Below are 27,921 nucleotides of genomic sequence, written 5' to 3'. Positions count from 1 at the left end.
TTCTCTTGCTGTTTGAAATCATTAGTGAAAACCATTCATCTCTGTCGCTTTCAACAGCCCCTGGACTTTGAGACCAAGAGATCCTATACACTGAAAGTGGAAGCAGGTAATGCACATATTGATCCTCGCTTCATCAGCAAGGGACCCTTCAAAGACACTGCAGCTGTGAAGATCACAGTGGAGGATGCTGATGAGCCGCCAGTGTTCTCATCACCTGCCTACTTCCTGGAAGTGAGGGAGAGTGTAGTCGTTGGCTCTGTGATTGGACAAATAATGGCTCGTGACCCTGATATTGTTGTTAGCCCTGTTAGGTATGGAGTTCATGTTCTAATTTTCTTTCATTCTATTTATAATCCTCTTTCTTCCGCCTGTAGGTCTTCAATCCTCTGCTGAGGGCATAAATTCCATCAAGTCCCTGCCACTCTCCCTTACCGTGCGTGAATATGGAGAGTGATCATTAGCAGGCTGTTCAACGAGGAAATTGACCTCTTGCTGGGGTGGTTTCGTGTATCGGTTGCCTTCGGTGGGGAGGAATGGTATGGGGGTGTGGGCGGAGTGGGCAGGATACGGGAACATTGTGGCTATGTTACTGAACGAGTCATCTTGAAGGCTGGGCCACTGAACTGGGGATTTTATTTCCTATCTCACCATTATAGCTGATGAATTTGGATTAAATTAAATAAAATCTGGGATAGGAAGCTAGTATCAGGCAAGGTGACCATGAAACTACCAGATTTCCATTAATTTCCGATTAGTTCACAAATGTCCTCAAGAGATGGAAATCTGTCAACACTTACCCACTGACTCCAGGTCCACAACAAGTTCACAGAATCACAGAATTGTTACAGTGCAAAAGGAGGCCATTTGGCCCATCTTGTCTGCACCAGCTCTCTGAATGAGCGATTAACCTAGTGCCACTCTCCCACCTTCTCCCCGTAGCCCTGCACATTCTTCCTTTTTAGGTAATGATCTGAAAATGCCTGGATTGAACCTGCCTCCACAACACTCCCAGGCCAGTGCATTCCAGACTTTAACCATGCGCTGAATGAAAATGTTTTTTCTCATGTCGCGCTCTCTCGTTCTTGATTCTTTCACGAGTAGGAATAGTTTCTCCCTATCTGCTCTGTCCAAACCCTTCATGATTTTGAATACCTCTATCAAATTTCCCCTCAACCTTCAAGGAAATTGTCCCAATTTCTCCATTCTGAAGAAGAGTCATACAGACTCGAAACATTAACTCTGTCTTTCTCGCCACAGATGCTGTCAGACCTGCTGAATTTTTTCAGCGTTTTTTGATTTTGTTTCCAATTTCTCCATTCTATCCTCATAACTGAAGTCACTCATCCATGAAACTATTTTTGTGAATCCTTTCTTCGCCCTGTACATAACATTTGTGCCACACAAGTGCCAGGCAATGACCATCTCCAACTAGAGAGAACCTAACCATCTCTCCTTGAAATTCAATGGCATTACCATCGCTGTATCCACCACTATCAACATCCTGGTGGGCTACCAGAAATCCTGGGAGATTGACCAGAAACTGAACTGGATCAACTATATAAATACTGTGGCCCCAATGGCAGGTCAAAGGCTGGGGATTCTGTGGAGAGTAACACATCTCTTGACTCCCCAAAGCCTTTCGACCATCTGCAAGATACAAGTCAGGAGTGTGATGGAATACTCTCCACTTGCCTGGATGAGTGCAGATCCATCATGAAGCTTGACACCATCCAGGACAAAGCAGCTTACTTGATTGGCAACCCATCCACCACCTTCAACATCCAATCCCTCTGCTACTGATGCACAGTGGCAGCAGTGTGAACTGTCTACAAGATGCACTGCAGCAACTCACCAAGGCTCCTTCGACAGCAGCTTCCAAACCCACAACCTCTTTCTCTAGGAGGAAAAAAAGCAGGAGATACATGGGAACATCATCACCTGAAAGTCACTCACCATCCTGACTTGGAACTATATCGCCGTTCTTTTACTGTCACTGGGTCAAAATCCTGGAACTCCCTTCCTAACAGCACTGTGGGTGTACCTACACCAGATGGGCTGCAGCAGTTCAAGAAGGCGGCTCATCACCACCACCTCAAGGGCGATTAGGGATGGGCAATAAATTCTGGTCCAGACATCCCGTGAACAAATAAATAAGAAAATATTCCCTTCAATGCTTTCACACCTTTCCTAAATTGTGGTACCCAGAACTGGATGCAATACACCAGATGAGGCCAGACAAGTGTCTTACACAAGTTCAGCATAACCTCCTTGCTCTTTTATATACATCAGGGAGGGTAAAGGTCCCAACACTGATCCCTGGGGAACTCCACAACAAACCTTCCTCCAGTCGAAAAACAATCATTAACCACTACTCTGTTTCCTGTCACTCAACAAATTTCGTATCCATGTTGCTACTGTCCCTTTTATTCCATGAACTATAACTTTGTTCACAAGTCTACTGTGCGGCATCGTATCAAATGCCTTTTGGAAGTCCATGTACACCACATCAACAGCATTGACCTCATCAACCCTGCCTGTTACTTCAAAAAACTCCAGAAAGTTAGTTGTACACAATTTTCCCTAATGAATCCACGTTGGCTTTCTTTAATTAACTCATATTTGTCCATGTGACTATTAATTTTGTCCCAAATTATTGTTTTCAGAAGGTTGCCCACCACCGAAGTTAAGCTGACTGCCCCGTAGTTACTGGGCTTATCTTTATACCCTTTTTTGAATAAGGGTGTAAAATTTACAATTCTCCAGTCCTCTAGCATGGTCCCCGAGTCTGAGGAAGGCTGGAAAATTAGAGCCAGTACCTCCGCAGTTTCCTCTCTCACTTCCCCCAGGATACTTGGATGCATATCATCCAGTCCTGGTGAGTTTTAAGTATAGACAGTTTATATAATGCTGCCTCTTTATCAATTTTAAATCGTTCTAATGTATTAATTATTTCCTCTCTCACTGTGACCTGAGCAGCACCTTCCTCCTTGGTGTAAAATATGATGTAAAATATTAATTTAGCAGCTCAGCCACGCCCCCTGCCTCCAAGCATAAATCTCCTTTTTGGTCCTTAATCAGCCCTCCCCCTCCTTTTACTAATTATATACCTATATAAGACTTTGGGATTCCCTTTGATGTCAGCTGCCAGTCTCTTTTCATACTGTCCCTTTGCTCCTCTAATTTGCTTTCTCACTTCCCCTCCGAACCTTGTATATTCAGCCTGATTCCCCATTGCATTATCCACCTGACATCTGTCATAATAACACTTTCTTTTTCATCTTATTTCTATCTCTTTTTGTCATCCAGAGAGCTCTGGATTTCTTTCCCCTATCTTTCCCATTTGAGAGAATATACCTTGGCTGTACCTGAACTCGCTTCTTTGAAGGTAGCCCATTGTTCAGCTACCATTTCTCCTGCCAACCTTTGAAGCCAATTTATTCTGTCCAGATCTATTTTTACCTCATTGAAGTTTGCTTTCCCCCAGTTAATTATTTTCACTCTAGATTGTTCATTGCCTTTTTTCATAGCCGACCTAAACCTTATAATACAATGATCACTGTCCCCTAAATGACCTCCTACTGACACGTAATCCACTTGACCCATCTCATTCCCAACAACCTGGCCTTGCAGTGCCCCTCCTTTCGTTGGAATGGAAACATACTGCTGTAGAAAATTTTCCTGAACACACTCCAGGAAGTTTTGCTCCTCACTGTCCTTTACACTACTACTATCCCAGCCTATATTCAGGTAATTGAAGTCCCCCATTTTGACTACTGTATGGCCAGGATTTTATGGCCCCTCCCACCCGGTGAACTGAATGGAGAGTTAAATGGTTCACTACATCTGCCGGGGGGAGACATTCTGCGGCGGGGCTGTAAAATTCTGCCTTATAATTCTTGCACCTGTCTGTCATTTCCTTGCAAATTTGTTCCTCTACATCCTTACCACTAGTTGGTGGCCTACAGGCTACACTGAACAATGTAATTATACCTTGATTATTCCATAGCTCTAGCTAAATATATTCTGCCCTTGATCCCCCAGAACATCCTCTTTCTCCTGCATTGCAATGCTCTCCTTAATCAATACCACCACCCCTCCCCCTTTTCTCCTTTCCTATCTTTCCTGAACACTTTGTATCCAGATATATCCAACACCCAGTCCTGTCATTCCTTGAGCCAGGACTCTGTTACAGCCACAACATTATAGTTCCACATGTCTGTCTGTGTTTGTAACTCAGTAATCCTATTAACTACACTCTGTGCTTTCACATAAATGCATATTAATCCTGATTTAAATTGTGTTTTCTCCCTTACTCAGACCCCCCCTAATAACTTACTATTCCCTACTCTATTGCTATCTATCTTTCCCAGTATTCCGTGTGCATTGGTATCCCTCTCTGATATTTCCTTCTGTTTCTCATGCCTCTGTCAAGTTAGTTTAAACCCTCCCCAATACCACTAGCAAAATTCCCCACAAGGAACTCAGTCCCGGCGTTATTGCAGTAATTTCCGCCAGAATCAGTCCCAATAACCCTCAGGTATTGTCTTTCCAGCCACTCATTCATCTGCTTTATCCTCCCTATTTTTATACTCACTTGTGTGTGGTACTGGGAGTAATCCCTATTGCCCTTTCTGTCTCCCTTGTACTGCCACCACCCCCCACTGTACAAGTGAGCCATTTGTGTGTGATGAACTTGGCTGTGGCTGCACACCCAGATGCATGGTCACTGTCATCGGTATTCAGAACTGAATACTGGTTGGAGAGTGGGATGCACCCAGGGGACTCCTGCTCTACCTGCCTGTTTCTATTTGACTGGTGATCTCCCATTCTTGTTCTCTCAGCATACTCTTAAGCTGCGGGGTGACCACATCTACACATGTGTTACCCACAAAGCTCTCAACATTACAGATGTGCCGCAGTGATACCAGCTACTGCTCAAGTTCCAAAACCCAAAGCCCAAGATGCTGCAGCTGATGTCACATCTAGCACAAATGGTTATCCAGGACACAGGGAGTGTGCCTTAACTGTCTGCTGGAATGTCCAGCAGCAACTACATTGAGTAATGTTATAGTCAAGAAGACAGCTCACCAGCTCCTTCTCAGGGGCACTTAGGGATGGACATTAAATGTTGGTCTGACCGGTGATACCCAATTCCCATGAATAAAAAGACCCTGAATCTTGACATTGAACATCACCAGATTATTCAACAGTAGGCAATACTATAGATAGCCTCATCATCTAACATCTTTGTAAATGGTTTTGAAAGGTGGGCTATTTTGGTATTGTTGAGGCAACCACATGGCATATGAATGAAACCTCACATGGACCAGACCAAGTAAGGTGACAGGTTCCTTTCTCTGAAGGATATTAATAAACCAGGTTGGGTTTTTAGAACAGGCTGGTAGCTTTTGTGGTCATACCAGGATTTGAACTCATGACTACTTGGCTAATGGTACATTACAATAAGCCCCGAGGGTAAATTACCCTTATTGCAAAACTGCATACTCAGGGAAACATATTGTGCTGCCTCACCTCAAGGCCCAGTGTAGGACAAACAAACCCACCGCAGATTAGGATCAAATGGAAGATCAACTCCAATCTGTAAAACAGCTTGCATTTACCCGTTTGGCCAGTGAGCGAGACCTGACTGCAGTTAGGAACATCGGAATGGAAGTAGGGGACTCAGCCTTTGAGCGTATTCTACCATTCAATCAGATCATGGCTGACATGTATTGTAGATTTGCGGGTGGAAATTTAATCCAGCCCTCGGAGGCTGAGAGCCATAGAATCAAGAATGAAAGTGGGGGCTGGAGCAGCTGTTACTTTCCCGATTGCCGGTGATTTAGTCAGGGCCAGGAAGGTCAAGGACAACCTTCCAGCCCAGAAGCCAATTATTTTTTTATATTCGTCCAGGGGATGTGGTTTATTACCCATCCCTAATTGCCCTTGTCCAGAGGCATTTTAAATGTCAACCACATTGCTGTGGGTCTGGAGTCACATATAGGCCAGATAAGGGCAGCAGATTTCCTTCCCTAAAGGGCATTAGTGAAGTAATTGGGTTTTTAATAACAATCGGCAATGGTTACATAGTCATCATTAGACTTTTAATTGCAGATTTTTATTTTTATTGAATTCAAATTCCACCATCTGCCCTGGTGGGATTCAAACCTGGGTCCCCAGAGTATTACCCTGGGTCTCTGCAATACCAGTCTAGTGACGATACCACTACGCCACCGCCTCCCCAGTGCCCAGTGTGGCCAATTAAGGGCTGCCTTATAGAAGTATTCTATTAGTGATGGTGGAGTTGGGCGTTGGGGGGGGGGGGGGGGGAGGGGCTGCAGTGGGGGGCAGGCAGGTCGGGAGGGAGTTGGTGGAACGTGCACCACATGGCGAGGCCACCCAATTAAAGCTAGCGACCTCCTCGTGGGCTCAAGTGGGGTGGCCCTCCTGCTCGTCAGCCTGTGGCCCCTGGAGGACCCCAACGACAACAGGGGCCTCTTCCTCAGAAAGACCCCGCCAGCGACCCTCAACAGTGACCCCTGCCACACCACCGCTGGCCCTTGCAAGGGCCTACCTGACCGACCCCAGCAAGCCACACCCCGCTCCACTGGGTTCCAGAGCCTCCTCTGCGGCTACTGGTCCTGGCAGGGAGCAGCTGCAGAAGTGGCCACCGGTCCCGACGGTGCTGCTGGGAGGAAGGAGATGCCGGGCCTCTGATTGGCTGGCAGCCCTTGGAGGCAGGATCTTCGCTCTTAAAGGGCCTGGAGCCCCAGTACCAGACAGTTAACTGCGCGATGGCCATTGAGTGGCTTTGGGGCTTCCAAAAATGGCTGCGGCTGGGTTGCTTCTGACTTTTTTGCCCATCGTTGGGACCGGCATCACCACCGCCGTTAAATTCAGTGCCTCAAGTCATTACAGCACAGAAAGGAGGACAATCAGCCCATCAAACCCATGCTGGATTCCACCACCTTTGTTCCATAAGCCTTAACACGCTTGCCTAACAAAAGTCTATCAATCTCAGTTTTGAAATTTTCTATTGATTTCCACCTCAACAACTCTTTAGGGGAGAGAGTTCCAGATTGCTGCTATCCTTTCTGTGTAGGAGTGCTTCTTGATATCACCTCTGATTGGCCCAGCTCCAACTTTAAGATTTTGCTCCTTCTTCTGGACCAGCACCAGCCCCCACCCCACCCCCCCAGCCACCCTACCCCAACCAGGGGAAAGAGTTTCCTTCCATCTACCTCATGAATTCCTTTAATCAATGTAATCACCTTAATTAGATCACTCTTAATCTTCCATATTCAAGGAAATGCATCTGTGCAACCTGTCATCGTAATTTAATTTAGCCTCTTTTACCCTGCTGTTATTCTGATGAACCTGCACGGCGCCCACTGCAAGGCCCAATATATCCTTCCTGATGAGCGGGGCAGGATTTTACTGCAAACTCCTGAACCCTGTCATCGGGCTCAAGTGGAGGCCATGAGCCGGGTCTGTGTGGGAAACAGTCATGCACCTGTGATATTCCTCAAATTCGCCAGAGGGTGTGTTCATCTCCTAGAGGGGGCTGTTGAAGCTGGAGTGTCACCGTTGTTGGGGCTGGGGGAGTGCAGTGGGGAAGGGGAACCTGTCCACACAGGGCTGCCTGCAGCTGCTGAACACAGCCAGGCAAAGAGAGCCTCTAAGTCTGCCTGGAGCGCTCGACTGCCATGTACTGGGAGGCCCTCATCGCCTACCTGGAGGCCGACTGGGGAATCCCAGGCCTTTCGTAGGCCTTAAGAGGTCTTTAATTACCTGCTTGAGGGCAGGTAGCCCTGTCTGCCCCCGCCACACACATTCCACAACTGGACAATGAGCTGGAGCTGAGTTCCGGCATGTTCCCGGCAGTGCTATCATCAGCAGCCACCTGCCCCCATTCGCAGCCTGCTCATTGTGTCCAAAACTGAACTCAGTGAATCCAGCTGGGACTCTGACCAGAAGATCTGAAGGGTGTATCAATCTTACACTCGCAGATCCTTGCCAGGTGGCAGCACTCTAAGCCGAGGCACATCAGATTGAAGCTCATGGCTGATGCTTCCCTTTCATTTGTTTAATGTTAAAATACAGTCAACACTGTCATAGTCACAACAGACCAAGTGGCCTCCTTCTGTACTGTATTGTTCGATAATGCCGCACTCCTGCTAGCCAGTGTTGCCCCTTTCAGAACCCTGTGGTAATTATGGTTTTATATAATATGTAGAATACCTTTAAGAAGGATGGTCTAAGGGATGATCACGTGACCTTATGTAACCAACAGAGGGGCAACGCGCGGTACCTCTGCAGTCAGTGGTCTGTAGTAAGTGGCCAGAAGTATGGAGATAAGTTTGAGTTGAAAGCACACAAGTGTAGCTGCTGAGAACCTTTATAACTAAACATAACGTGTCCCACCTAAGAAGTGTCTGCTGATCAACTCTGTCCATTGTACCAACTGGGCCATTCCACAACGAGTGTGCAACCCGGATCCCTATGTCCCAACACATTGGTGACTAGGATCCAACAAACTGGTGACAAGGAAAATGCAAGGGAAAGATGAGGAAAAAGCAAGGAAAAAGCGAGGATAAAGCGAAGATACAATAAACTGGCTTTGAGAATAAAATAAGTTAACGAAAGAAACCAAGAGAAACAAAATCGGGCTGTACCTCACACAGTAATTGTAAATAGAATTTTCGTCCTAATCGTAGACGCAATCCCCTCACAGAATGCCGCAATTCTTTTTGATTTTTTCGATCCAGCCGTGAACAATTGGTCTTATTATATTGAACGCCTCGCATTCTTTTTCCAAGCAATCGACATTTCGGGGGAAGAGAAGAGGTGAGCGATCCTCTTACCTACGTATGGGAATAAAGCCTATGACTTGATTCAAAGTCTGATGGCACCCAGTGCCCCAGATTCAAAAGGTGTTGATGAACTGGTGTACCTCGTGAAGGGTCATTACCAGCCAAAGCCTTCGAAAGGATGAAGCAGTTCAAATTTAATTCAAGAAATAGAGCCCCGGGGAAGACAGTTGCCAGTTGCTTGTTATGTGGTAAGTTTGAAACAGTTAGCAGAGCATTGCGAGTTTCGTACATCTTTAAATGACATGCTTAGTGATCGTTTAGTGTGCACTGTGAATGAGGGCACAATTCAGAAGAGATTGCTGTCTGAAACAAATTTGGATTTTAAGAAGGCACTAGAGATAACTCTGGCCATGGAAAGCGCAGTAAGGGATTCGAAAGCCATACAGGGAGAGCAAAATGGCGCCATCCTCCACGATGGGCGGGAAGCCCCAGCCAAAAAGGGCATGAAGATGCAAGGCTCTGCCGAGAAGCGGGAAACAGCGACCGCTAGCAGAAAGGTAAAAAGGAATGACTCAGCAATGAAAATAAGGAATGATTGCATCAGAGGTGAAAACAGACAGCCTTATCACAATTGGCAGTTTAAAAAAAACAAATGTTTTTATTGTCGTTGAAATGGACACATAATGAAACAGTGCAAGGAAAGAATCAGGTAGACTTTCAAACAAAAGAAAAAACCCCGTGAGATCTACAATGTACAAGAGCCTGAAGTAACAGATACAGATATTTATTCATTGCATAACTTGTAGGTTGGAAAGACAGAACCAAGGCATGTCACAGTGAAGGTAAATGACAGGCCTATTAGAATGTAAGTAGACACAGCAGCTTCCATGACAGTAATTGGTGAACACACTTTCAAATATCTAAATTATGTTGAATATAAATTAAATTTGGAAGAAACTGATGCCAAATCAAAAACTTATATGGGTGAAGACACCCAAGTCAAAGGCATAAGCAGAGTAACTGTCCATGACGGAAGCCAATCGGTAAAACTAGCCGAGCAGGCGAGGGGCCAAACCTCCTGAATTGAAACTGGCTAAAAGGAGATTAAGTTAGAATGGGCTGAAATTTTCCTGCTGAGGGCAAATGGGTGACCAGGGCTACTAAAAAATATGCCTCAGTCTTCAAGGACGAACTTGGGAAGATCCAAAGGCTGCAAGCAAAAATTCATGTGGACCCAGGGACAACCCTTGATTCATGAAGGCAAGACCAGTACCTTATGCACTGTGGGAAAAGGTTGACACCAAACTGGACAGATTAGAGAAACTGGGCATTATACAACCTATGCAGTTCTCAGAATGGGCAGCCCCAATGGCCCCCATTCTTAAACCCGACCAAAGCGTTCGAATTTGTGGAGACTTCAAATTGACAGTTAATAAAGTGGCTAAATTGGACAGACACCCCATACCAAAAATCGAAGACCTGTATGCCAAGCTGGCAGGCGGAACCACCTACACAAAGCTTGATGTGAGTCACGTTTATCAAGAATTAAAGTTAGAGAAGGCCTCCTGGGAATTTGTCACAATTAATACACACAAAGGGTTGTACCGATGTACCCATTTGCCTTTCGGCGTCTCCTCAGCTTGTGCCATAATATTCCAGAGAACGATGGAAAGTTTACTGCAGAGACTGTCCCACGTTGTAGTTTATTTAGATAATGTTCTGGTGACAGGACGCACTGAAAAGGAGCATATGGATAACTTAGAAGAAGTCTCAAAGCGTTTTTTGTAGACTGGAGTGTGTTTAAAAAAAGAAAAGTGCACGTTCCAAGCGAGGGAGGTAATGTATTTGGGTCACGGGATAGATTCACAGGGCTTCCACCCGGTTGAGGAAAAAGTGAGAGCCATTAGAGAGGCACCAGTACCAAAGAACAGCTCTGAGCTTAAATCGTACTTAGGAATGATCAATTATTATGGACGCTTCTTACCCAATTTGTCTACAGAACTGGCACCTCTACATTATCTACTCAAGAAGAACCAACGTTGGTCTTGGAAGACACCACAGAAAGAAGCTTTCTAAAAGGTGAAATAATTGTTACACTTGTCCAACCTATTAGTACATTATGACCAGAGGAAAGATTTGGCATTGACATGTGACACATCTCCCTATGGAGTGGGAGCAGTGCTCTCCCATCAAATGAACAATGGCACGGAATGGCCTATAGAGTACGTATTAAGAACACTCACCACAGGAAGAGGAATACTCACAGATAGAAAAAGAAGGCCTGTCAATCATCTTTGGTGTCAAGAAATTTCATCAATAAATACACGGCCATCATTTTACTATCGTTTCAGACCACAAGCCATTGCTAGGATTGTTCAGCGAGGACAAGGCCATACCACCCATAGCCTCAGCAAGAATACAATGATGGGCTTTGATCCTGTCAACGGACGAGTATACTTTTGTACATAGGCCTGGAAATCAAATTGCAAACGCTGATGCACTTAGTCGTTTGCCCTTACAAGAAAATGATGAGGATGTTCCAGCTCCTCAAGAACTTGTTTTACTGTTAAGTTTCTTGGATTCACCTCCGGTATGTGCTCAACAGATCAGAGACTGGACAAGTCGAGACCCAGTCTTATCCAAAGTATGAGAACACGTGCTTCGTGATTGGTCACAAGAGCCTGTATCTGATGAAATGAAACCATATTCCAACAGAAGACATGAAATAACCAGCCAGGATGGTATCTTATTGTGGGGAGCATGAGTGATTGTTCTCCCAAAAGGAAGAAAGCATTGTTGATTGACCTACATAAAATATATCCAGGAATATCCTGAATGAAAACCAAAGGATGCAGCTATCTATGGTGGCCTGGAATGGATGGAGAAATAGAGAGTTTAGTAAAGAATTGTGTGCAGTGTCAGCAATTGCAAAAGTTACCTTCAACAGCTCCGCTACACCCTTGGGAGTGGCCAGGAAGACCATGGGTGCAGTTACACATTGACTACGTGGGACCTTTCATGGGAACAATGTTTCTGCTCATTGTTGATGTCCACTCAGAATGAATGGATATACATGAGGTGAAGTCACCAACGTCTTCTGCTACAACTGAGAAGCTACGTCAAAGCTTTGCCATTAATGGACTATCAGAAGTAACCGTATCTGATAACAGTACAACATTTATGACTGCTGAGTTATTAGCTTATTAGCCTCAACGGTATCATTCATGTAAAAACTTCACCATACCACCCTTCCTCAAATGGACTGACCAAAAGAACAGTTCAAATGTTCAAGTCAGGCATGAAAAAATTAACTGGAGATTCCTTAGCAACCAAGCTGGCACGTTTTCGTTTTCACTACAGGACCACCCCTCACACAACAACAGGAGTTATACCTGCGGAGTTATTGATGAAACGCCGTCTCAGGACGAGATTGAGCTTAATAATGCTGAGTTTAGGGGGGGAGATGGAAAGGAGTCAGGGAAGTCAGGAAATTAAACATGACAGGCATAGTCATGACAAGGAGTTTACTATAGGAGAGACGGTGTATATGAAGGACTTTGGAGAAGGACCAAAGTGGTTACTGGGTGAACTAAGTGCAGTGAGTGGACCTCTATCTCCCCGTATGAAGGTGAAAGGCTGAGTCATAAAGAAACATGTGGATCATCTAAGGAAGAGAGAAACAAATCACCAAGATTCCACCAGTGTTCACGATTGGATCAACGTTCCCTTTTGAAAGAACTCAACCTAGTACAGATGTGTCAGATGTGTCTGTTGTACCTGCAAGAGTTGAGGAAACAGATTTGCAGGTACCTGCCAAAGAACCTAATGTTCAGACAACTCCAGAAAAGGAGGTTCCTGACAAAGCATCTGAAGTTGTAGAGCTGAGACGTTCTACACACATAAGGAAACCCCCAGAAAGACTGAATTTGTAAATTAGTTATCTGTGAAAATAATGTGCTATTTTGAGAAAATTGTACTTGTAAATGCAAATAAAGTGTTCCTGAGTAAAGGGGGAGGGATGTGGTAATTATGGTTTTCTGTAAAGCGCGGTATACCTGTAAGGAGAATGTTATAAAGGAAGATCACATGATCTTATGTAACTAATCGAGGAGTAGCGTGGGCTACTTCTGTAGTCAGTAGTCTGTAGTTAATAGTCAGAAGTATGGAGACAGGGTTTGAGTTGAAAGCACACAAATGTAGCTGCTGAGTGCCTTGTAAATAAACAGAATGTGTTCCACCTAAGAAGTGTCTGCTGATCAACTCTGTCTATTGTCCAACTCGGCCATCCCACAACTTATGTGCAGCCAGAATCCATAAGTCCCAACAAACTGGTGACTAGGATCCAACAAACCCTTAAATGAATCACAGAAGGCTAGCATGAAGGTACCCCAAGGAAGGCAAATGGAATGTTACCCTTTATTGCAAGGAAGGTGGAGTATATGGGTGGAGTATATGTTTGGCTACAGATGCACAGGGCATTGGTGAGATCACACCTCAAGTACTGTGTACAGTTTTGGTCTTCTTATTTAAGGAGAGATTCACTTGCACTGGAGGCAGTTCAGGGAATGTCCACTAGGCTCTGTTGGCTAGATGGCTAGAGTGTGATGCAGAATGACGCCAACAGTGTGGGTTCAATCTCCATACTAGCGTTTGTAGTTCATGGAGGCCCAGCCTCCTCGCGTTACCCCACGCTTGCAGAGTGGTATCCCTCAAGCTACAAGTAGCCAAAATGTTTCTCTCTGATGGAGAGAGATTCCTTTGGGACTATGGCTAAATGGCATGACCCCAGTGAGCAGTGGAGGCCAGGTTATTGAATATATTCAAGGCTGAGTTAGACGGATTTTTCATTTACAAGGGAGTCAAGGATTACAGGGGGAAGGCAGGAAAGTGGAGTTAAGGCCATCACCTTATTCCATGGCGAAGCAAGCTCAATGGGCCAAATGGCCTAATTCCACTCATATTTCTTATGTTAACTCACCCCATTTTCCTTTGTCCAATCCCTTTCAAGATTTTGAGCAGTTTCTCTGCACGCTTTTGGTCCTTCTTTGTGTTGAGTGAATCCAAAGCATTCAGTATGTAACAATTTGCATTAGCAGGAAGTCCCAGGGCCCCAGCCTGCTTCCTTTCATGAGTGCATTTGTAAGAAGATGTTAACAGGGTTTGAGTTGGTTCACAGTGTGGTGAAGCAGTCAGTCAGTTACTGATGGAAAGATGTCAAGAGAGTTTACAGCTGGTTCTGTCATGACAGCTGAAGCCCACAGAACTGTTTGAAGAGCTTATTTGCTCAGTTGAACAGTGGAGAGGTACAAATAATAGTACAGTGATTGTATTGTTATCATGGATACATACAAAATACTCAGCCTTGTTGGTATAGGATTCCAATCCATGTTATTCATTATTTTCATTTAAGGGCTACAAATCCAGTCACCCTCAGCAATGCTAGTCTGTGGCCAAATTCTGTCACACAGTTCACTGATTTCAGTTGTATCAGGTGGAGATCTATTTCCAGGCTTTAAAGATCCTATGTGACTTCACTAACAAAAGCACTTCACTGACTGTAGACCACTTTGTGATGTCCGCAATGTGCAAGTGGTGCTATATAAATGCAAGTCTCTCTTTGTTTCATTGCAAAGGCATGTGCCCTTTATATAATCTGTGCTGCACCTAGCCTGGGAGTGTTTGATTTATCTGTTTATTCAATTGATTTATTCATGGCATAGCAAATAGCTTCACATAATAGGAGAATGTAGAATGCTATAGTGGCCTGACAATGTGATACAGCCATGTAACTTACAGCAGAGCAATGCTCAAAGTAGTCATTTTAGAATTTGAGTTGAAACAGCTAATCAAACGTTAAAACACAATTAAAATTTAAAACCCATTTCAAGATGGGATAGAGAGAAATATAACAAAACTCATTAAAGTGATATTCAAACACTGATAATGTACAGTCCATTTCATGTTGAGATAACTTGCAGGGATGAAAAATAAATTCTTGTTGATTTTCTCTGTCAACGTCTATCGTCTGCCCTCGTCTCCTGAAGATGATGGTTCCTTACGATTCTAAAGCACTGTGCATCCTGCAACAACTTGTATAAGTGACTGTTATTTCTCTATGAATCCAAGCAGCTGTTTTGCCACAGGCGAATCACAGACAAATTATGTCTTTACTGAATGGCCTTAGCGTGAGTCTATGCGTGAGCGGACATGCACAAATACACACATAAATGCACATATACATGTGCACACACACACGCAGATGTACACATGCATACATGGGCACGTGCACTTGTGTGCATGAGCCTACATACACATGCATGCACATGCTTGTATGTACACAAGCACACATTCACATAAATGTCCACATACACACATGTATATAAACAGTCACATATGCATGTGCACACATATGCATGTAAGCACACGTATGCTTGCATACACTTACACAAATATGCATAGAGACATGCACATACTTGCTCACACATGTGCACATGCTCACACACATACACATGCATTTACACACATGAATGTGCAACTCTACAAGTGTACACAAACACACACATTCACAAACATACAAACTTGCAGCAGAGATTCCTGAGTGCTAAACTGGAAATGGGGCCCTGTCTGGTTTAGCTTCCTAACTCAGGGTACCAAAGCCAGCTATTGTGTTTGTATCTCTTTCACATCTTGGCACATTTAAAGACATATGAATGCAAGTTGTTCTTGTAGTGCTGCCAGTAATGGTGGCACTGAGCATAAAAAGTGGGGTTTTTTTAAGTTTAGTTTCCTTTGAACTTTTTAGTTTATATCAAAGATATCAAACATGAGAAAAAAGTCTGTTAGACTGACTGTCAAGAATCATCCAATCAATTAATGAAAAGATTGTTCGCTTTTCGATTAACTAAGGAAGGCAGGGCTCTGTTAGGGCTGACATGTTGGGCGGTCAATGATAAGAATGTTTGGGGTAAGGCAGCTGGAGGCAGAAAGTTATTCAATGCAACCACCAGTTAATATGTCCGATCAGAGCCGGAAACCCTACAACGGAATTAAAAATGCAAAAAGAAACCACTGAAAAGCCCTTGTGTAAGTAAAACAGTGTGGGGATTAGGAAAATATGTATGTTCCTACATGCCTTCCATTGTTGTCTTCAACCAAGTCTGTGGGCTGTATAGCAGAATACATGTTGATGTGAAAGAATTGCCACTTATTTAGAGAGGAGTATCTCCTCTGTAAATGGACAACTGAAGCACTTCTGAGCAGCATAAATAGGTCTGACAATCTTTCTTGTTTCCACAAATGACTCACTGTATTTATTTCAAAGAGTTTGCCTTTTTTTATTCTCCGTGATAATACCTGCACCTCGCACAAAACTAACACAACCTAATATAAAACAAAATTATTCTTACAGCATGCTGAGCTTTGAAGGAGATTTGAAAGATGCTAACTGCAGGTATCGAACAGGCTGTCACTCTGTAGTAAGAGGCACTTGAGTAACAACGAACATTTATTTAGCCATTTGGTGGTGCATGCGTCTCTCCTTAGCCCACTGTCAATCTGTTATCCATGCACTTGTGGAACTCCGTAAACCTCTAGCACTGAATTCAAATGTGCCATCAGGTCTTAAAGGATTAGTCCGAAACTTATTGGGGGGGGAATTTTAACCTTTGAGTAATGTGTCAGACGTGGCTTAGTGGGGAGCACCGTTGCCTCTGTGTCAGAAGGTTGTAGGTTCATGCCGCACTTTAGAGATTTGATTACCTAATCTAGGTTGCTGTTTCCCAGTGCAGTACTGCATTTTCAGACACACTGTCTCTGAGATGAAATATTAAGCCACAGCCTCGTTTGCCCTGTAAATATGGGTCAGTATTTTACAGCCCTGCTATGGTAATGTGGCAAGCCATTTAAATTCCATTCAGTTCGTTGGGACCATAATATCCCGTGGGGTGGGAGAGGGCGTAAAATCCTGGCCATGGTGTAAAAGATCATGTGGGACTATTTCAACGAATGTCAGGGGCGCTCTCCCTAGCACCCTGGCCAATACTGACCTCTCAACCGATATCCCTAAAATCAGATTACCTGATCAGTATCTCAATGTTGTGTGTGGTATTCTGCATGAGTTCGCTGCTCTGTTTTCTGCATTACAACAGTGAATACAATTTTAAAAGGATTTAATTGGCTGTGAAGCTGTTTGGGACTTTGTGAGGACATAAATGCAACTCTTTTGTGTATAAAATGAACAATAGGTTCACACTTTATCTGATTTCCTTTTCTAATGACCTTAACGGAAAGGAAGATTGGACAACTGTTATAATGGGTGGTGAATTAAATGTTGCCTGTTTTACAATATTCCCAAACGTCAAAGTTAACACCCATTCTCAACCCTCTTTTGTTGTGAGTTTGTGTCTTTAACGTGGGATGATCACTGGACCTTTCTCTTTTGTAGGTATTCAATTGATCGGCACACTGACCTTGAAAGATTATTCAACGTTAATGCTGATGATGGAAAAATAACCCTGGCTAAACCTCTGGACAGAGAAACCGATGTTTGGCATAACATCACTATTATAGCCACAGAAACCAGTATGTATCAGGGTGCTCAGTTGTGTTGGCAGAACATTAAGCTTCTGGGTCATTGCCTTTAATGTCACCCAAAATGGATGGGAATGGAATTAATTGATGCAGGGCACCAGATAGGCCGTGAAGCAACTTAATTACATTTATCTAAAATGTATATTAAAAAAGAAACTTCTGTTAGCACAAACTTCCTATCAACCTTACAGATTTATGGTGGCAATTCCCAGGTATATTTATCACCTTCACTGGTAGAATTGAGTAATTACAGTATGACCAGTTTACATTGGAATTTTCCATAATAAATATGGGGACCCAAAGTCATAATGGGAGGATAATATGTTGTGTGTGGTATTCGTGAATTTGAAATGGCCATTGAAATATGCTTGCCTATTCTGGCGAAATTAACCCCTGACCTCTTGACCCATAGACTAGGAGATAACTTTTGGTCCGGTGACAGTACATTCTCGCCTCAGGAGTCAGAACGTTCATGGCTCAAACCATGACAGATCTGGCAAGCAGAGACGGAAGCTCTGCCTGTGATCTCTGTGTTGACATCCAATGTGATGCTCATGTCCAATGGGTGGTGTCTCCCTTTGTGGTTTGTGTTGTACAGGCTCAAATAATCTTCCTGCTGTAAACCCCAACTAACTGCTATAAAAATGCACGTAGAAGGGTCTTTCAAAGCTATTGCATTGTTAATCAGGTTGTGAATCCTTCCACCTCACACTATCCTCCGGCAAAAAAGTTTGAAGATGTGAAAACACAACCTGACGACTCTCTTGCAATCCCCATGTGCAACACTCAGGGAGATAGACTAATAAATAATTAATACATTCATGTCATGAACATTTTGGATCTATTAAGCCCTTTCTCTTCCTGCAAACCTGTGGACGGTGACAGCTCTCTCCCAGCTTATTCCCTCTGCTTCCAAATCTTGCAACTTCAGCCTATTTATTCCCTGCATCTCTGTAAGTTTAGTTGCTGGCGTTCAATTTATAGTCATTCCCCCCCTTTCAATTCTCTAAGGTCATCCATGGTAATGCAGGTGCTTGGCAGCGTATAGGTTATAGGACAGGACAAGAAATTCAGAGGCCTGAAATCAAGAAAGAGCGAATTCAATTCCGACAAAAGCAGCTTGAGAATTTTAGTTCAGTGGTTTTTTTTATAAAAGGAACTGGAAATGAGAAGCTGGTATCTGTAAAAGTAACCATGACGTTGTTGGGTTATAATAAAAACCAACCTTATTCACTAATGTCCACTGATTGAGGGTGTGGTGGAGGCAGATTCAGTTGTGGCGTTCAAAGGAGAATTGGATAATTATCTGAAGAAAAAGAAAAACAGGGTTACGGGGAAAAGGCAATGGAACGGGACTATTGCACATGCAGAGATCTGATTCGGACACAATGAGCTGAACAGCCTCCTTTTGTGCTGTAACCATTCTATGATTCTCCATGTGACTCTAATCCCACACCAATGTGGTTGGCTCTTAACTGCACTCTGAAGTGGCCTAGCAAGCCAGCAGTTGTACCAAACTGCTTTCAGTATAAATCACCTGCTCTCTCCAAAATAAATTGGGGGGAACATGGCCATTGATACACTCTTTCCTGCAGATTAATTTTTTAAAAATTCTATGTGAGCTCATTTCCCATCTTCAAGTTTTCTATGAACTTCTTCACTGTTGCTCGTTATTTTTTTATGTATTAAATCTTGGGATGTGGTAAAGTTGGCACTTGTTGCCCATCTGCTAGTTGCCCTGAAAAGGTGGTGGCGAACCTTCTGCTTGAACCGCTGCAATCCACATGGGATTAATAGCTGAGTATCCTACTAGACTACTTCAGAGGGAGTTAAGAGTCAACCACATTGGAGTGGGACTGGAGTCCGTACAGCAGGCTACAAACAGATATAGACAGGTTAACTGAGTGGGAGAAAAGATCTGCCAGATGGAGTATAATGTGGGAAAATGTGAAATTGTTCATTTTGGCAGGAAGAATGAAAGAGAAGCATATTATCTAAATGCTGAGAGATTAAGAGGCTCTGAGGTGCAGAGGGATCTGGGTGTCCTAGTGCATGAATCACAAAAGGCAATTATACAAGTACAGCAAGTAATTAGGAAAGCTAATAGAATATCATTTATTGTGAGGGGAATTGAATACAAAAGTAGGGAGGTTATGCTTCAGTTGTACAGGGCAGTAGTGAGACGATATCTGGAGTACTATGTACAGTATTAGACACCTTATTTAAGGAAACATATAAATGCATTGGAAGCAGTTCAGAGAAGGTTTGTCAGGCTAATACCTGGAATTGGGGGGCTGTCTTATGAGGAAAGGTTGGACAGACCAAGCTTGTATCCGCTGGAATTTAGAAGAGTAAAAGGCGACTTGATTGAAACATGTAAGATCTTGAGGGGTCTTGACAGGGTGGATGTGAAGACGATGTTTCCTCTTGTGAGAGAATCTATAACTAGGGGGTCACTGTTTAAAAATAAGGAGTTCCCCCATTTAAAGCAGAGATGAGGTGAAATTTATTCACTCAGAGGGTCGTGAGTCTTTGGAACTCTCTTCCTGAAAAGGTAGTGGAAGCAGAGTCTTCGAATATTTTTAAGGCAGAGGTGGATAGTTTGGTAAGTAAGGGGGTGATAGGTTATCGACGGTAGGTGGAATGCAGCTTTCAGGTTCTATCAGATCAGCCATGATCTCATTAAAAGGTGGAGCAGGCTCGAGGGGTTCCTTGTTCATATATTCCGTATGAGTCACATATAAGTCCAGACTGGGTAAGGATGGCAGGTTTCCTTCCTTAAAGTCCATTTTCTGTTAAATCATTCCATGTCCTGTTACCTCTGGAGGCAAATCTCCTGTTCATCCCTTTTGTTGCTCTCTAAACACATTCACTACCTCGCTCTGCTTGCTCATTCCCTGCCCTTCAAGTTCAGTCTTTGTCATTTTCTCTCTCTCTTGCTGAGCTCCGCTGGCTAATTTCCACTTGGAACCCCAATCTGATTGAAATGTCCATACAATGCACTTTCCCACTGGATACTGGTCAGCAATGAAAATCCTGGGTGACTATCCACTCCTTGGCAAAGGCACGGTGGTGTGCATTATAATGCTATCAATTTCTGGGCCACTGGAGCCAAAACTGCTTAGCAGAGACCAGGGATAAAACCTACAAATGTCTCTTTGCTTCATATTTTACAAGAGCACGCTCACTACTTAAGCATTCAAACTAGTGAGAAATAATTCATTTTCTTCAACCTGTTTAAATGAACAATTAGAAGCTATCTCAGATTAATGTTTACATTTCAGATTGAAGTGAAATATTTGCCAGTTCATTTGGAGGAATTTACATCAATTTCTCTTGATGCTTTCTGCGCCAAACTAAATGTAGCTATTGTTTGCTATTTGATACATCCAGTATTGATTTAAAACACATCCCGTATTTATGAAGTGACAATTATGCATTTTAATGAGTTGGGAAAATATTTGTGAAGGGAAATTTAATTTGCGAGAGAAAGAAAATTACCTTGATCACAACCTGCTGAAGTTATCATTTTGTTATACTTGGCCAGTCTTAGTATCCAAAGCCATATATTGGCCTCGAAGACAATACATCAACAGATTGACCAAAATGGTACCAGGGATTAAATAGTTCGATAAAAGCAAAATACTGCAGATGCTGGAAATCTGAAACAAAAAACAAAAATTGCTGGAAAAACTCAGCAGGTCAGACAGCATCTGTGGAGAGGAAGACAGAGTTAACGTTTTGAGTCCGTATGACTCTTCATCAGATCTAATTGCGGTGTTTATTTAATTAGATCATTGCTGCGTGTCTCTGCTCCAGTTACTCTCTCATTTGCTCCATATTCCATTGATCTGTTTGCCCAAAACATGTCTCTCAATCTCAGTCTCAGAAGTTTCAATTCTCCCAGTAGCCTCACTCCTGCCGGGGGAGAGAGTTCCGGATTCAGATCGACAGAGCATGTACAGATAAGCTGTTTTCTCTGGGAGCAAAATCTATAATGCGGGGGCATAACCTTCAATTTAGATCTAGGCCATTCAGGAGTGACATTAGGAGGGACTGTCTCACACAGAGAGCGGTGGAAATCTGGAACTCACCTTCCCAAAAGGCTCTGGATGCCGGGAGTCAGATGAAGCTTCCAGGACTGATATCGACATTTTTTCTTAAGCAAACGTATGAAAGGATTACATAACAAAGACGGATAAATGGAGAAGAGATACTGATCGATCATGACCTAGTTGGATACGGAAAAAGCCCAAGGGGCTGAATGACCGGCTCCTGTTCCTATGTAATGTGAAGCACTGAGGTTTAGGGTGCCGGGCAACATCAAGGTTGAAAAGAGTAGGAGAGGAGACAAATTAAATGAAGAAGTCACAGTTAAGTGATGCAATGTTTGGATTTTAAAGACCTGCAGATGTAAAGGAAACAGAGGGATGCAGGAATGTTCATTACTCTGAACTCATTTCTTCCCTCACTTTCACCTTCCTGCAAAATAATAAACTGAATTGCAAAGATTTATGACACAACATTACTGAGCAGCATACTAAACGAAGAACATTTTTTGACAACTAAGTATTCTTTTAGCCTTCTCGACCTGTCTGCAGCTGTTAACATGGTTGACCACACGATCCTCCTCCAAAACCACCCCCATCGCTACCTAGCAGAGTGGGACTGCATACACATGGCTCCATCCTTACCTATCTAATTGTAGCCAACAAATCATCTAATTGTAGCCAGCTTCTTTTCCAGCTCCCATGCAATTATTCTGGTTCCCCCCCTCCCCCCCCAACCCTCCAAGAATCTAGCCTTGGCCTTCTCGTGTTTCTCATCCACCTGCTGCTCCTTCTTGACTTTGTTCAAAAACACATCGATAATTTCCACAAATGGTGATGACACCCTGTTCTACTTCACCAGCATCACCTCCAGCTCCTCCGCTGTCTATACATTGTCAGATTGTTTGTCTAACATCCAGTACTGGACGAGTAGAAACTTTGTCCAATCAAACATTGGGAAGATATCTTCCACCAACTCCATTCCTTAGCCACCAACTTCATCCCTCTCCCTGTCAACTTTTTGAGGCTGAACTAGACTGTTCACAACCCTGGTGTCATATCTGTCAGAACTGAGTTTCTGACCACAGACCTGTGCTATCACTAAGCTTGCCCATCACAATATCTGTAACATCATTTTGACTCCACCCCTCCTCTATCATCTTTTACTGAATCCGTATCCATGCCTTTTTTACCTTGAAACTTGGCTACTCTATCAGATGCCCGGCTGGTCTTCCACATTCTACCCTCCATAAGCTTGAGGTCATTGAAAAGTCAGCTGCCCATGCCCTTACTCACACCAAGTCTTGTTCATCCATCACATTTTTTTGTTCATTCATGGGATGTGGGCGTCACTGGCGGCCGGAATTTATTGCCCATCCCTAATTGCCCTTGAGAAGGTGGTGGTGAGCCACCTTCTTGAACCGCTGCAGTCAGTGCTCATTGACCTACATTAGCTCCTGGTTAAGCAAGGTCTCAATTTTAAAAACCTCATCCTTTTTTGCAAAGCCCTCCACTGCCCATTCTTCACTGACTCTGCCCTATAACCCTCTGAGATATATGCTCTCCTCCAATTGTGGCCTGTTGAGAATCCCTAATTCTCAGTGCTACACTATTGGCAGCCATGCCTTAAACTGTCTAACCCATATGCTCTGGAATTCCCTCCCTAAATATCCAGGACCCTCTATTTCACTTTTCTCCTTCTCCTTCAATAGCTTGGAGTCTGTTTGATCACAATCCAGTGAAGCACCTTATAGTGTTTTGCCAGGTTAAAGGCGCTAGATAGATGCAAGTTATTGTTGCTGTTCTTTTGAAGCTTTAACTGATAGCACTTTATCTTCTTTCTGCCTGCAGGGAATCATAGCCAAGTATCCCGTGTGCTTGTGGCCGTTAAGGTGCTTGATGTTAATGACAATGCCCCAGAACTTGCCTCACAACCTGAAGCATACCTGTGTGAAAATGGAAAATCTGGGCAGGTGGGTACATCAGTGCAGACATTTAACAGGCTTGATCTCCATGGCCAGCTCCCAAGGCAGTTATTCCTAGAGGAAAAACAAAGGGATCAGTTTTAGTCTTGACCATCAGTCAGGGAACTGACGGGACTGCGTACAAAACCCAGTTTTGCAACCCTGCCCAATTATGCCACCCAATCAAGCCAAGGGGGAATGATGTTGGGAGGGGCATAAAACCCCTGTCCCATCCAACCGAGTGGTTTTCCCACACAGTGACTTAAGTTATAATTACACCCCCGCAGGCAATTCTGCTGTTTGACCATTATCCGTGACTGCTCTACACGTGGAGAGTTTTATGTTTCATCCCTGAGGGCTCAAGTGGCCTGAATAATGCAAATTTGGACGTTGAACAGCTGCCGCAGCTGCTGTCTTTCCGATGAGACATTAAACCGAAGCTCCCCCCTGCCCTCTCGGGTAGATGCAAAAGATCCAATGTGATTTGAAGCACTCGGGAGTTCTGTCCTGTGACCTGGTCAATGTTTACCCTCAACCAAAACCGCAAGATTGAAAAACAGATAATCTGGTCATTGATTTCACTGCTGCTTGTGGGAGCTTGTTGTGTGTAAATTGGCTGCTCCGTTTCTCCACCTTAGAACAGTGCAGACACTTTAAAATTCCTTCACTGGGTCTTGAAAGGCTTGCGCTGCTCTGAAACAGATCAAACTGGCACTTTTTTTCTACTTATTTACGGATGTGGGTGTCACTGGCTAGACCAGCATTTATTGCCCATTCCTAATTGCCCTTGAGAAGGTGGTGGTGAGCTGGCTTCTTGAACTGCTGCAGTCCATGTGATGTAGGGACACCCATAGTGCTGTTAGGGAGGGAGTTCCAGGATTTTGACCCAGCGACAGCAAAGGAATGGCGATATATTTCCAAGTCAGAATGGTGAGTGACTTGGAGGGGAACTTCCAGGTGGTGTTCCCATGTGTCTGCCGCCCTTCTCCTTCTAGGTGATAGCGGTCGTAGGTTTGGAAGGTACTGTCTAAGGAACCTTGGTGGTTTTCTGCAGTGCATCTTGTAGATGGTACACACTGCTGCTACTGTTTGTCTGCGATGGAAGAACTGAGTGTTTGTGGGGTGCCAATCAAGTGAGCTGTTTTGTACTGGATCGTGTCAAGCTTCTTGAGTGTTGTTGGAGCTGCACTCATCCAGGCAAGTGGGGAATATTCCATCACACTCCTGGCCTGTGCCTTGTAGATGGCGGACAGGATTTGGAGAGTCAGGAGGTGAGCTACACGTCGCAGGATTCCTAGCCTCTGACCTGCTGTTGTAGCCACCGTATATATATGGCTAGTCCAGTTCAGTTTCTGATCAATGGTAACCCCCAGGATGTTGATAGTGGGGGATTCAGTGATGGTAATGCCATTGAACATCAAGGGGCGGTGATTGGATTCTCTCTTGTTGGAGATGGTCATTGCCTGGCACTTGTGTAGTGCAAATATTGCTTGCCATTTGTCAGCCCAAGCCTGGATATTGTCCAGGTCTTGCTGCATTTGGACATGGACTGCTTCAGCATCTGAGGAGTTGCGAATGGTGCTGAACTTTGTGCAATCATCAGCGAACATCCCCACTTCTGACCTTATGATGGAAGGAAGGTCATTGATGAAGCAGCTGAAGATGGTTGGGCCGAGGACACTACCTTGAGGAACTCCTGCAGTGATGTCCTGGGACAGAGATGACTGACCTCCAACAACTACAACCATCTTCCTTTGTGCTCGGTATGACTCCAACCAGTGAAGAGTTTTCCCCCTGATTCCCATTGACTCCAGTTTTGCTAGGGCTCCTTGATACCACACTCAGTTAAATGATGCCTTGATGTCAAGGGCAGTCACTCTCTCCTGCGCAAGGAAGACGTGCTGTAACATTTCTCAGATCCCTATAGAAGACAGTAGCCATTAAAACACAAGCTTACCTGCAAGCTCAAATGACAGATGCACCAGTGTATCTGCTACACAGACAACAAAGTTCCAAAGTCCTTTTCTTCCTTTATTCACTCTCAGGATATGGCTAATATGACATTTATTACCCACCTCTACTTCCCCAGAGGAACTAGTGGTGGGGTTTCTTGCTGAAGGAATTGAGCATGTTAGCCAACTATCCTGGTATGGGAAGGAAGTTAGATATCAGCCGGAATTTTACCAGAGTGGTAAATCCCAATGTTGGGATTAAGAGCAGGTCCTGAGGCCTTCTGCATGGGCATCAGGGTTACTAGCAGCTCTGCAGCCTCAGCAGCACCACCTCCAGTGGCTACTACTGAGGCAGCAAGGAGAAAGAGAGGGGAGCTCCATTTTGAGCCCCCCCCCCCACCTCCCCTTCAAAGAGGGGGAAGACATTTAATTTTTCTGCCAGGGCCATGCAGGGAGGCCCCAGCATTTGGAGGTGGTAACCCCACCAACAGTGGCAATCGGGCCATGTTGGCGGATGAGATGTGGTTTCGACAGGGCTCAATTGTGACGATCACAGCGCAAGGGTAACTTGCTGACACTCCCTATCAAGCCAGGCATTTGATTGGCAAACAAACAGCAAAATACTTGAGGCCTGTTCACCCCAATGGAGCAATAGCCTAGAACCAGTGCCTCCAGGAGAAAAAGATTGGGTGGCATAGTAATTAAAACATTTTGGGTATAAAGATTGCTTTGATTGCCGCATATGAACAACATCATGAAGTCTTTCCTGGGGGAGGATTCCTCAGTTCAGTAGCTCTTATGAATTTACCTACTCATGCTAAAAAATATTTTGCATCTTTGTTGGAGAAACACCAGCAGGTGAACCTTGACTGAGGCCCGCACCCTCAAGTTGTGTTTAGATATTACTGTCAATGCTTTACTGCTCATTTAATCATTAACAGGTCATTCAGACGGTCAGTGCCACAGACAAAGATGACCCAAAGGCTGGACAGTATTTCTTCTATAGTTTGACACCAGAAGTTTCCAGGAACCCTAACTTTACAATCAAGAACAATGCAGGTAATGTTTGACAGTAAAACGCCAAGAGCAATGTCTCTATGTCAGATCGTCCCACCAAACAATGGTGACCATGCCAGCAAGTCAGTAAGCAATCAGGGCTATTCAGGTTTTGCTGCAGTGCCTTTCAATCCTAATTACAGCTCACAATAATTAGCTGAAGGATTATCCATACCAAGGGTAATTGTCACCCTGGCAGCACTTTAGAGATAAACCAACCAACCATGGCTGAGCAGATTTATTTTGGTCTTATTTTCCCATCTCTACATAAATGTGCCACTCAGTGAGAATGGCTGCATCTGGGAGCACAGATTTCAGCAAGAACTATGTACTATCAAAGAACAATTACAACAACTCCCATTTTTATAGCGTATTGTAACGTAGCAAAGCATCCATCCCAAGGTGCCTCACAGGAGAGACTATCGAACAAAATTTGACACCAAGCTATGTAAGGAGATATTAGGGTAGATAACCAAAAGCTTGATCAAAGAGGTAGATGTTAAAGAGCTTCTTAAAGGAGGAAAGAAAAGTAGAGAGGCAGAAAGGTTTAGGGAGGGAATTCCAGAGCTCAGGGCCCAGGCAGCTAAAGGCACCAATGGTGGAGCGATTAAAATTGGGAATGGTCGAGGGTCAGAATTGGAGGAGTGCAGAGATATTGGAGGATGTACATTATTGCATAACTTGTATAAATACCTTGCATACATTTAATAAATGCTGGCCGTGCAGCCTCAGTGACATCTCAATAGGGTAAATGTGCTTCTGCTCAAACGTGTTCACAAGGACGGTTCATGTTTGATCTGCTAATTTAGCTGATCTCAAACAGAGAATCAGTAGTGACACTCCATTGCCGAGCACCAAGAGGAGTGCTGCTTTGTCAGAGGTGCTGTCTTTCGAATCGGATGCTAAAAGATCCCCAGGCAGTACTCCAAAGGAGTGTAGTGGATTTCTCCCCAGCACCCAGGCTGATTTTTACCCTTCAACCAACAGATTGTCTGGTCAATATCCCATTGCCTTAGGTTGGAAAGAAGTTTCCATTTCTAAGCACCAGTGAATGACCCCCAGCTGGAAGGTACATGTCTGAATTGTACTCAAAGCATTAGCTGTACATGCCTGGCCCATTAAGAGAAGGTGCCATTCTGCTGTTACAAAAAGCAGGGCTGATGGTGCCCTGCTAGTCACTGGACTAGTAATACAAAGGCCTAGGCTAATACTCTGGAGATATGGGTCAGTCCCATCGCGGCATGTCTCCCCCCGGTAGATGCAGCGAGCAATTTAAATCCCCATTCAGTTCGGCGGGACCGTCATATCCTGCCAGGCCAGGAGGGGCCGCAAAATCTTGGCCCTGGATTTAAATCCCAACAGCTGGCGGAATTTGAATGCAATTAATAAATCTGTAATGGTGACCATGGAATTATCATTCATTGTCATAAAAACCCATCTGGTTCACTATTGTCCCTTTAGGGAAAGAAATCTGCCGTCCTTAGCTGGTCTGGCCTAC

The 27,921-nt window shown here is 44.1% G+C and overlaps 1 protein-coding gene across 2 annotated transcripts in view; it reads left to right on the top strand.

The window, feature by feature from the left end:
* The window catches only part of LOC144682225 (cadherin-8-like), a 266,245-nt gene that overhangs the window by 210,114 nt on the left and 28,210 nt on the right, over nucleotides 1–27,921 (top strand). For both annotated transcript variants that reach the window (XM_078544648.1, XM_078544647.1), the window contains exons 7-10: nucleotides 58–311; nucleotides 17,257–17,393; nucleotides 23,303–23,424; nucleotides 26,309–26,426. In XM_078544648.1, coding sequence (XP_078400774.1) covers nucleotides 58–311; nucleotides 17,257–17,393; nucleotides 23,303–23,424; nucleotides 26,309–26,426 — 631 coding nt within the window. The remainder of the gene's footprint in view (nucleotides 1–57; nucleotides 312–17,256; nucleotides 17,394–23,302; nucleotides 23,425–26,308; nucleotides 26,427–27,921) is intronic.

This window comes from Cetorhinus maximus, chromosome 6 (assembly GCF_964194155.1).
Source record: "Cetorhinus maximus chromosome 6, sCetMax3.hap1.1, whole genome shotgun sequence".
Classification (NCBI taxonomy): domain Eukaryota; kingdom Metazoa; phylum Chordata; class Chondrichthyes; order Lamniformes; family Cetorhinidae; genus Cetorhinus; species Cetorhinus maximus.
This window is presented reverse-complemented; position numbering and strand designations above follow the sequence as displayed.